At 35.9% G+C, this 11442-nt stretch overlaps 2 protein-coding genes across 7 annotated transcripts; one reads left to right on the top strand and one right to left on the bottom strand.

Annotated features, from left to right (window-relative positions):
* Window positions 1-579: 579 nt before the first annotated feature.
* LOC139775635 (popeye domain-containing protein 3) lies at window positions 580-7898 on the bottom strand. Of its 5 annotated transcripts, none has more exons than XR_011718881.1 (10): window positions 7538-7898; window positions 6461-6576; window positions 5806-6064; window positions 5320-5687; window positions 4666-4823; window positions 4470-4572; window positions 4205-4345; window positions 3892-4057; window positions 2884-3162; window positions 580-2495 (listed from the first exon to the last, which is right to left on the bottom strand). XR_011718881.1 is itself a non-coding variant. In XM_071711799.1 (9 exons), the coding sequence occupies exons 3-9, from the start codon at window positions 6023-6025 to the stop codon at window positions 2428-2430; spliced, it is 1224 nt and encodes a 407-aa protein (XP_071567900.1). In that variant the 5' UTR covers window positions 6026-6064; window positions 6461-6576; window positions 7538-7898; the 3' UTR covers window positions 580-2427. The 5 variants fall into 5 exon arrangements, 1 of the variants encoding a protein (XP_071567900.1); XR_011718882.1 differs by having other exon boundaries at window positions 6461-6553; XR_011718883.1 differs by having other exon boundaries at window positions 7731-7898.
* Window positions 7899-8235: 337 nt separating this feature from the next.
* On the top strand, window positions 8236-11312 carry Mtpap (mitochondrial poly(A) polymerase). Of its 2 annotated transcripts, none has more exons than XM_071711797.1 (7): window positions 8236-8740; window positions 8932-9101; window positions 9200-9436; window positions 9532-9738; window positions 9824-10038; window positions 10143-10363; window positions 10441-11312. In XM_071711797.1, the coding sequence occupies exons 1-7, from the start codon at window positions 8590-8592 to the stop codon at window positions 10980-10982; spliced, it is 1743 nt and encodes a 580-aa protein (XP_071567898.1). In that variant the 5' UTR covers window positions 8236-8589; the 3' UTR covers window positions 10983-11312. The 2 variants fall into 2 exon arrangements, with proteins under 2 accessions (XP_071567898.1, XP_071567896.1); XM_071711795.1 differs by having other exon boundaries at window positions 8246-8740; window positions 8932-9110.
* Window positions 11313-11442: the final 130 nt, after the last annotated feature.

Raw genomic sequence — 11442 nt, 5'->3', positions numbered from 1 at the left:
GAAAATCGACAAAGCATCAGGAGGTTGCAATTATATCGGAAATTCCAAAAATTTTTCAAAGTTCCAAGAATTGCAATTTCGATCATTAGGAATTTGACGCACACAGCGAAGGATTAAAAAATAATCCGAGTACCAGATTTTAATTGACAGTAAATATTTTTATAGGCTATAAATTTTGCTGCTATAGTTACCTGCATTCTTCTCAATCGTGCGGCAAAAGGAACTCACTCGCATTTTTGTTAAGAAAAGGAAAATGATGTCCCTCCTTTTATTTACTGTTAACAATAATATATGAATGTAAGTAGCATTTCTCTCATAGAAAACTTGCAGAAAGACATTAAATTGAAGTTCTAGAAGAATTCGTGAGAATAACAGGAGAAAATTTATCTTAAGAAATGAATGGCGTATTTCTCCGGCGTTTTGTCATTTGTATCATATGCCATTTTAACAAGCGTCCGGCTCTGGAATTATTAAATCGTACCCTTGCTTCTTCGATCACCCGTATGTCGCGTACCGCGTTGTACATTTCACATGTATAATATTAATATGAAAGAGAAAGAAAAAGGAATGAGACAGATAATCGTAATAAAATTACTTTTATTTTTAAAACTAACTTTCTTTATTCGCGCTGCCATTTTATATGCATTCTTATTTGTATCCAATATGATTTAAATTTCTCAAACTCTCATCAGCCATTCTCTGCTTATCCCTAACTACACACTAAAAACAATTTCACGTACAAAAATAATCGTAACAACAATAAGAGAGATAATAACAAAGATTCAATAATATATATAAATCACATTCACATAGAAAGCAATAAACTCGTCTATTTTTATAGATGGTTCATATACAAAAAATACTAACTCTGGTCCTACATTTCACGTTTATACATATCAAAAAAGGCATTCCCTACATTTCGGTACTTCGCTACATAAAATGATATCGTCGGTTCAAAATATCGTTATACGAATATACGGTATATCGTGTGTTGTATACAATACAGAATAATTGTTACATCGTGTGATAAACTGTCGGTAATATCCGAAATAGAATATGTATGTATGTGTGTTGTTCAAAGAACTATGACTTTACATATATAAAAAGTCTTCTTAAAGTATGTATTACAACTTTAAGTGGGCTTAATATCGATACTTTTTAACACTTTTCTAATTTTCAATGCGATATTTCTAAAGATTAAATAAAGTTGTTTCCAAAGTGTTTATTTATTCAATAGTTTGATTACCGAAATATTTTAATGATTAAAAGCAAAACTTTTTCACTTCAAATCTCATTATTCCGATTGCTGTCTTTATTTTTACTCGATCACGTTATCGACATTTCTTAAGCAATTTCTCTCGATTTGTTTTACGTAACATAAACGTCAAGTATTCACTTTCGCTTATCCAATTATATAAATATAAATAAAACAATTATTATTATATGCACTGTTGTAAACAAATAAAATAATAATGAAAGAATCAACTTGATGTTAGGTTTATCAATGCATTGATCATAATTACATTATCTTGTATCAATTTATAATAACTTTTTACGTTAAGCGTATCGAAAGTTATATACGCGATTCGGCATTCGGCGTCTCTAGCAGCAATGTAGCGATATAAATCTCGCAACAATGTCCTTTATATCGTACTTTGTAATGTCCAATGCGTTAATAATGGCGTAACTTCTTGTGCCTCTTTGACTTGTGAACATCGGTTGCTTAACAGTATCACAACATGAATCTTCAAACATGTAATACAGCGACATTTGGAGAACTCTACTAGATACATTGGATAAATATATAAGTCATATGGCGCATATAGTAGTATATTATACATATTTTCTCCATGGAAACATTAAGAAAGGAAGTGTAAGTAAAAAGGCACTATTTCCGGGTATGGGAAAGAATCAGTTTCTTTAGGCCCCAGACTTCTATCAAGTCCCACCGCGACATCACAGACCTTGCATAAACAGAAGTTACGCCGCTGTGTGAACATGTCACCCTCATTTCATTACACTTGCATACTTGTAAAATCTTAATCCATTATTCATCCATCGTAGAACATACCGAAATACTTTACCGGAGTAAAATTATAAATAGCCACTCTTAAATTCAATATGTTCAAGCATACTCAACAAATACACTGGAAGCATAAACTTATTGATTAGTTGCTTTATAAGCTAGAATGGAATTCATCATACGCTACAAAACGATGGAATTTTCTCATATTATCGCATACGGTTGACTAGCCACTGGGAAAATTATTAATTGGCAAGAGAATGTTCAATTTTTCTACGCACAGTTTCAATATGCACATTATTTCGTCACAATAAATATCAGCTTGCTGTAATTGCATTATGTAAAAACACCGGTGTTACGTTATATTGACTGTCGAGGATGACATCGATTTAACAATCATTCCATTAAACGGGTGTTTCATGATCAGTCTCTTCGATTCTTCCCAATCTCCAAGCATTCGGGTCACCTACCGCTGTAAGTTAAGAGAAATTTTTTAAATAACTTTTAGTCATGCAAAGAGAGAAACAAATAACAAATAAACAAATTTTGAAATAAACATATCTAAAATATCACTTATTACCACAGTTGCACTTTCTCACTTATAAGAAAGTTGTAGTAATAACAGTAATAGTATATGGATATTAGAAATATATATCTTTATAATACTGTCAAATCAATCGTAAATGTGATAGAAAGTAAGAATTGTAATACGCATCTAAATATCAATATATTATTCCCCTTTTAATTTTCAAGATTAACATTTTTGAAAACATGTGTGCTTAACATATCTGGTTTATAGGTATTGCTTTTTACATGTATTTGTCATGTATAAAAATTTTCGAAAGCATAGAAAAACTCACCTCTTGGTACAATATCCAGGAAGAACAATTAATGGAATTACTCTGCGACATTTGTGTAATACATATGCATCCATTGCAGGAACATAATATGTACATCACATACAATTTTTGTGCTAGAGTGTTGCACGATCGGTAGGCAAGGATATTACAACGAAGTCTGAACGTTGTACGACATAGGGGGTGGGAGTAATGTACAGGGTGGTACACGTAGGCGGTTCGTATGGTGAAGGGTATTATTCAGTACTTCTTGATTCGTGTACAGCAACGGCATTCGCTCTTCTATTTCCAAAGCAAAATCAAAGTTGATGCAAAATTACAAAAAAGGTGCATATAAATAAATACAAAAATCTATGGCACGTATAAATCATTATTACATCTTGACAAATATAATAGACATAATTGAAACCGTATTACTTTCAAATAAAAAATATTACGGAGTATTCGATTAAAGGTATAAAATAATGTGTGAGTGTGCGCATGCATACTTTGTAAACAAAAGTATCAATTGTGTTCTTATTTAGTTAATGTTGTCTGACATTGCTTACTTTATATTTATTAGATTTGCATAATTCTATGTACGTAAATAGCCATTATTTGTATAAAACATTAGCGAAAATCTTAACATGACAAGCCAGAAAAAATATATATAACGAGCAAAATTATATTTACCGTGAAATTAAAATTACAATGAAAGTGTTGAGAACACAAGAATACTACAAAAGTAAAAAAAAACTGGATACATACAAAACATGCGCATGCCCGAATAATATGGGAAATGTGCATTTTACTAATTATAAGAAGAGATTGCTGACAAAAATAAAAAAAAATATACAAGATATAGATAGTCTTTTTTGTCTTAAGAAGATATGTATGGTGTCTCAAAATTAGCATATCGATGAAAATAAAAATTCAAATACAAAAAAGATAAACAATTTTATTATACACGTTTTTGATTGAATTCTTCAATGTTGGTAAAAATAAAAACTACAGATAGAAGTTCATACATACCTTGAAGTTGACGACTGATGAGAGCAGTAATGCCTTGACTATCACCCGTCTTTTTTACAACAAAAAGTTTTGTATCCGCGTCATTTTCTAAGGCTCCAATACCACCCAGACCAATTATTTGCCCATTCTGCTGCTGATGACTGCTAGCAGCCATCGTTTCACTCACCTATAAAATAAATAAATTTAATAGAATACACATATTGAAAATCTTCATTAAGCTTTCTAACAATTTTATAATTTAATAAATTATATATAAGATATTCCATATTTTTGTGATTAAAAAAAAGAAATGTGCTTAACAAATAAACTATACCTGCATCAATTTCTTAACTACATCTCTGCCCAAAATGTGATCAAACACTGCCTGCAGGAATTGATCGCTAATTATGCTTAATTTTAGTTTGTCTCTATGCCATAATAATATCCTTGATTCCTCCATAGCTGTTATTGACACCTAAGCAAATATGACGTAATATCAAATATTTATATCGGCATATCGGAATTATCGAGTCGGATAGATAAAGATAGTGAAATAAAAGAATTTGCTGATATGAAGAACATATCGACGAACAATTTACCTGGAAGTATTCGTCTGTTGAGACACCAAACCATTCTGGAGAATCCAGGAACTGATGTGGGAAGACGATATGCAATGCTCTTCCATTTTGGGAGACAACTAGTCTACAAAGAACAAAAAAATAAAAATATGATGTTATTAGAGAGTTCTTATAACAACAAATAAACCTAAAGAACTTAAGTAAGGTGCAGTCTTACTTTCCCGACAGCACCAATGATAAAGAATCGACTTTGGTCACTTTTTCTTGTGCATAAACCTCTTGATACTTCAACTGGCGAATGATCTTCATACAGTTTAATACTTTTCTGAATTGATGACGAGACACTCGTAATGGCTGGAACACTGCAACGTATACCTACGTGAAAGAAGACGACTGTGAAACATTTTTATTTGAAATAAATACACATTAAGGATTTCAAACGAAACTTTATCTACGTTGTACTATAAATATATTACTAATTATTATTTCATTAATTACGAATATTTAAAAACAGGTTCTATTAAATAGTGTAGACAGATTTTATATTCTGATAGGGATTAAATAAATACCATTCGTAATAATATATATAGTTGTAATAACAGTGCAAAAATAAACCAGAAATTTTTGTGTATAATACAAATGCTGCGGTCAAACAGAAAGCAAATTATATAGAGTCATATATCTAACTATACTACTTCTCAAGAATTTCTAGTTTACACCTATTCATAAGATATATAGATAATAATTTTGAAAAATATAGATAATGAGCCATGTCAAATAAATTGTACTATGCCTGTTCTTTTCTCTATCAGTTTTGTAAATAATTAATACTCCCTCACATCATTGTCCTCTACTTGATCTTCTCGCTTACCTCTTCAATTTCCTTTGTAAACTTGATAGGCCTGAGCTTGTAAAGAAGCGTGCATACATGGACGAAGTTGATGACAACAAAGAGAGCATTCCAGAGAGCAGCGTCCAGCCAGCAAGCTATTGTCCAGCCCCACAAAGCAAGAAAGGCACAGCCCACGAGTAGAGTGCACCTTAAATAGAGCACACCATGTATGCCGCTTGGTGCAAGGTGTGACAATAGGAAGAAGGCATTTGCGAGTTGAAAGTAGATGTGATTCACGTAAATTCCTTGATAGGGTTGGCAGGTAAGAGCTCCGTACAGAAAGGTTGGAGGCACTATCGGCGAATGAGGATAACCGGATCCATGGCTGACCACTGACAGTCCAGTACCTGTACAAACATGAGTCACACATTTCGTCGATAAAGTAGTGCTAAGTGATCGCAACCCCAAAAAAACCGTTCTTCGGGTTACGCACGACGATCTCAAACGGTGATTTGTTAAACGTACCCTCTCTATTATCAGTGGTCACATTCCTGCATTCGTCGTTCTCGTGATGTGCCGACGCTGGTACTGATATCTCCGACGTGACGGTATTACGAGGGACATTGGACGCGGCTGCATTCGTTAGGCTGGCATCGATGGTAATAGAGGTCCAATACAACAGTACGACAAACGAAATGGAACCCCAGCCTATTCGGCTTCCTATCGGGTCAAAGCAGATCCACATCCCCGCATTACCACCAAGCTGGACCGTATTCGTTTCGCTCTACAAGCAAATCCATTTGTATATTTTATTGCAAATTGTATTTTCCACGTATATAACAACATTCATCTAAAATGCATTGACATAGGGATTACATACTTTTTTTTATATTATTATATGCATTTTCACGTAACGTAACTTTACATGTATCATGTCATACAAATTAATGACGTAATAGATTTTAAACCTATACATACATATGCATTAAATCTACATGCACGTTGTGTGTAGCGTTACTTTAATTTCATATAATGATTCACCGTTATAAATTCATATTGCAATACTTTAATAACGCAGATTAAATTACTTGTTACAATTATACATTTCATATGTACTTATTTATAAATAATATAAAAACAAATGCCCTTTGTCATTTGTAAATATCTAGTCGCTGCTCACATTTCTGTATTAATCTCAGCTAAAATTGGAACTGGACGATGAGAACCATCTTACAGACTTCAGATCAAGAAAGGATATTTGCATTACCAATGGCTGTGGGAAGACAATATCAACATCTGTAATGCATACAAATAGACGTTTAGTCAATCACGCATAAAAATATAAGACTAAATGTTTCGTAAAAAAATCTAGATTACAAGATTATTACTCCCAAGAATTGCCTCTCTCAAATCTCTATCATTATCTCAATCAGTTAAATAATAACTTAGATAAGATCACCTATCGTCGTTATTAATAAAGAACTTTTGCAGTTGTTGTCAAGAAAGGATTTATCAGCGAAAGATGGCATGACAAGTCAATTTAAAAAAATCAGACTTTTATCACTCCCTGGTATCCTCAAATTCTGACTCTGTAAAAAGGTCTTTAATTTATCACTACGGGTATATCGTAGAGTTTAATCTCTCAGAAGCAAAACGTCTACAAACAAGATAAAAGGCACGTTATTCTTGCACGTAAGAGGCACATAATTTTACACTGTCAAAGAGTAGAAGGAGACGGATGCGTGGACGTTGATTTATCCTCATTCTTATAATGACTGAAACTGTTTGAATCGCCGCGGGAACGATTTAATCCAGTTTCCACGATCTCGTTTCCCGTTTCGCTCGGTACACATATACTGCACATTTGCGATGCACATCGCACATGTGTGCAGGTGTGTGCAGGTATTCCTCAACCTGCCATTTCATACACGCGACCTCGGGATAATACCCAGCCTGAGACTCGGAATAGACCTCGAAGCGGACCGCCGAGCGCACGGACCGATTTCACGGTATAATTTCGATCCACGAGCGTTGTGGCACGAGATTACATATCGCGATGCACAAATTGCGGCCGGACGGCACGAGAAACGAGAAGCCTCCGTTTCGAATTCGCGGACTTTCTACCGTCGTTGGGAATACGGAGACTGCCGCCGGCGCCGTCGTCACGGATACACCCTCCCGAATTCACCGTCGTCGTCGTGACACTCGTGACGCGAGTTATTAAGAGTATCCTTTTCGAAATCAATAAATAACTTACTCATGGAAAATCGGCAACGGTGGGGGCGTACGCAAGGCATACAGATGAGAAGGCGAACGATGGTGTGACGACCGTCGCTCGTGAGGGAAGGGAATTCGAGGGGATCGTCGACGTGTTGCCGCTTGCCGCTGGCCCGGCCGTAGTCGCCGAAAGCGCGTAGGCGCGCGAAACAAACCGAGATGACGAGACTAACCGGACTGACGAGTTGACGAATGACGACTTGCCGCTTGCCGCTTGCCGCTGCGATCGCGCACCGCTCGCTCGCCACTCGCCACTCTCCGCTCACTCGATCGTGACGGAAACGTCAAACTAGTGCGGCGGCCGCCCGTTCCAAGTAGAAGTAGAGGTCCCTCTAGCAACCGTCTGGGGCACTCTGGGGGCGCTGGGACGTCTGGTCAGAGTGGTCAGTACCCCCTCCCCCCTTTACACTCATTGGCTTTAACCTAAAATGGCGGAACCAATGAATACTGAAGAAAACTCTGTGCAGTTCGAAACATTCCGTCAAATCTTATCTGTTTAGATGATAAATTATATTTTATGCGATAATATATCCTATCTTACTCGTTTATTGTCCTACAACTTTTCCACTTTGCTTTGAAAATACGAGCATGAACTTAATTTATTATTTCAATCTTAAAATTTATAAAAATAGGTATAATAAGATTTATATTTTTGTCAAATACACGAATACAGCATTGATACGGATTCTGATAGGTTGAAAACCTATTGCCTGTGTTATTCATCATATGCATCCAGCTTTACTGATTGTCAAGTGTACAGAATTTGTTTATCGATCGCGGATAATTACCGACTTTCGTTACAGGACCAAGAAAAGTTTAAAGATTCTCGGCAAAATTTCAGGACAACATAATCGCAGGACAAGAGGTGGCATTTACTAATTACATTCTTAATTTAAAAAATTAAAGAAGGAGCATATTCTGTTGAAGCAGCCGCATTATCTAATAAATGTAGGATACGACTACTTGCATTGGCAGCAATTGGCCAGTATTGGCACACGTGCGCGGCACACAGAGCTATGCGCACATTTAAAAATGGCGCTCTTTAGCCGTGCTAATTCGAATGCCTTTTCCTTGTTAAGTCACTGTTATTGCAAAAAGTTCATGATGGGCACGAATAGATTAAAATCGCGCAATCGCCTCTCGATATCGTCAACCATCCTGCAACATAGGAACAATAAACAAAGTGAGTCACGTGACAATTTTACAATATATAACCTATAAGCTCACAAAAATTATGTAGTCTTCAGAGCAATTTATTAATGTAATTGTGTTGGATGCAGCATGAATTAATATCTATTAAATCCTTCTCTCTTCACGATTATTTATATCTTTCCGCACTAGGACAATCTATATTTCCATCTGGCAATTTTACAGATACAGAAGCGGTCGGACTCGAGGCTGAAATCATCAAGAGAAGAAACCAGGCATGTCGAAGCTTATTGATACAAGTATACTCATCGAAATCACACAACGATCTCCATAACTATTGCTCACGATTTGGAGACGTCTTGAGTATGCATCACTATCAAATAAATAGTCAGCATGTATGTCAGGTGCTGCTCAATATTTATCCAAAGTTATATGCGATATTAATACGTAAATACTGTTATAAAGATATACTATATTGTGTGACTAATTTTAGAATTATATCTTGGTCGAGTTTGAAGACGTAGCGTCGATAAATGAAGTTATGTCGTCTGCTTCCTTTGTAAACGGAGATTACATTGCTCCCGTAAAATCGTCGGTGTTGTGGTTCCGTAAAGGACAAGTTGCTGCTTTACAGAGAAATAGTAAGAAGAAGACAACCCTGTCTGTGGAGAATGGTTGTTCGTTGCCTACTGACCAGGAAATTGTAAAGCTATTATATAACGCGAAATCGGTAGGTTTCTTTAATATTATTATAATTACGTTACGTTACGGTGAGAATTATCTGAGACATTTAGCCCTGTAAAACTCGTAATCTCCGTTTCGCAGATATCAGGACAGATAATAGTTCTCTACGAGGCGCTGAAACTGACTGATTTAGAAGTAAGACTGAGATTTCACACCGCTCACCACTTAGAGCACTACTTCTCTCGGCTATTTCAGAATATGAAAGTTCTGCCATTCGGCTCCTCTGTAAATGGTTTCGGAAGGAAAAGATGTGATCTTGATTTAGTTCTTGTTCCCGACGACAGTGAAGTAAATTATATAAATGATATTTGAATCAGTTAAATGTACTCACGTACTTATAATACTAAATACCAACGAATTGTAATATTTACAGCATAATGCCACGAGTAGATTAGTATTTCACTCGAAATCTATGAGGCATAACGATAGGACTGAAACAAAAGAGTTTCTGGGAATACTTGCGAATACCATGCAGCACTTCATCCCTGGAGTTTTTAATGTAAGAAAGATCCTGGAGGCTCGAGTACCTATAATTAAATTCCGCTACGACTACACGCATACTGAATGTGACTTAAGTGCGACAAATATGTAAGTTGAAAGGTATTTCAATTGTATCTGATGTAGCGTTTTCTTCATAAAACTTTTACAAATAAGATTATATACAACCCTCAATACTGACCTATCTCTTTCAGGACTGCCATATACATGACCGAATTATTAAATTTGTACGGAGAGATAGATTGGCGGGTAAGACCGCTTGTTATAGCGATACGGGTGTGGGCGAAGAGTCAGGAAATAACGTCCGATGTACCGGGGCAATGGATAACAAACTTCCCTCTCACGTTGCTGGTGCTGTTCTACTTACAACAGAAGAAAATATTGCCGTCCTTAAAGACGTTGAAATTGTATGCAAGTAAGTGACGTTTATCATAAATAAAAGGATTATATAACGTCCAGCCAGTAAATTGCATCTTCTTTTCTCTCGCACAGCACGCAGTGACATTCGTTGCGCAGAGAATGGCATCGATTGCACCTTCCTACGGGATATTAACAAATTGCCAGCCGATTACAAATATAAGCCGAATCAGGACACTCTGGAGACGCTTCTGCACGGTTTCTTCGAGTATTATTCGACGTTCGATTTTAATGTGTATGGGATATGCATTCGCGAGGGTACGCAGATTCGAAAACCGTCACGCTCGGCACTCCATATTAGCAATCCCTTGGAAACGACGTTGAACGTCTGCAAAAATGTAAACCTCTATGAGGTGAATCGCATAATTTCGATGTCGCACGACGCGATCTACGCGCTAGAGACTGCCGACAAATCCACAAGTATCACAAGCTGGGGTATCATGACTTTATTGAAAGTAAATAACGGCAACACGAATCAGAGGAAGTTAAACAGCACGGAGAAACAAATTATCGAAGAAAAATTCCCGGAGAATCATTCCTACGAAATTTCTGACAAGTTCGAAGTTAGCGAAGTCAATATCGATGAGACAGAAACGAAGAAGAAAGAAACAGTATGATACTCGAATGAGTAGCGACAAAATATGTACTTTATCTCTACAGAAATACGTACGCTGTATATATATTCTGCATGAGACACTTTCCTTTTTATACCAATGATTTGGTATTATCTATAGTGGTGGTGCCAGAAAAATAGAGACATTTTACTTGAGGGGAAGAAAGAGAACAAAAACGACGGGGAGAACTTTTAATGCGGTCGATCGTGTGTACTATCGTGTGTATTATAATATGTGAAAATAGAAGAGAAATGTACATAAAATCGATAATTACGTATAAATCAATTTACGTATATTAGCCTCGAATAAATACGTTGTGAAATATTACAATCAGTTATCAGATTAATTAATTGGAGACTGTTATATCGTCGCTATATTAATTCCGACAAATTGTGAACGTTGGAGGCCAAAATGTTCTCTCGTATTTCATCAGTGGAAATTCCTAATCTGCTTTGTAAAATTC

Source organism: Temnothorax nylanderi, unplaced genomic scaffold (assembly GCF_030848795.1).
Source record: "Temnothorax nylanderi isolate EJ_2023f unplaced genomic scaffold, tnyl_v1.0 TNYL_tig0101_pilon, whole genome shotgun sequence".
Classification (NCBI taxonomy): domain Eukaryota; kingdom Metazoa; phylum Arthropoda; class Insecta; order Hymenoptera; family Formicidae; genus Temnothorax; species Temnothorax nylanderi.
This window is presented reverse-complemented; position numbering and strand designations above follow the sequence as displayed.

Bases quoted from the DNA above. Each gene is read 5' to 3' on its own strand.
- LOC139775635 (XM_071711799.1), bottom strand. From the start codon at position 6,025: ATGTGGATCTGCTTTGACCCGATAGGAAGCCGAATAGGCTGGGGTTCC. The intron at 4,824-5,319 runs GTAAGCGAGAAG...TCTTTCACGTAG, and splicing joins TTACAAAGGAAATTGAAGAG to GTATACGTTGCAGTGTTCCA. The intron at 4,346-4,469 runs GTAAATTGTTCG...ATATTTGCTTAG, and splicing joins CAACAGACGAATACTTCCAG to GTGTCAATAACAGCTATGGA.
- Mtpap (XM_071711795.1), top strand. From the start codon at position 8,590: ATGGCGCTCTTTAGCCGTGCTAATTCGAATGCCTTTTCCTTGTTAAGT. The intron at 9,111-9,199 runs GTGCTGCTCAAT...GACTAATTTTAG, and splicing joins ATAGTCAGCATGTATGTCAG to AATTATATCTTGGTCGAGTT. The intron at 9,739-9,823 runs GTAAATTATATA...TAATATTTACAG, and splicing joins TTGTTCCCGACGACAGTGAA to CATAATGCCACGAGTAGATT.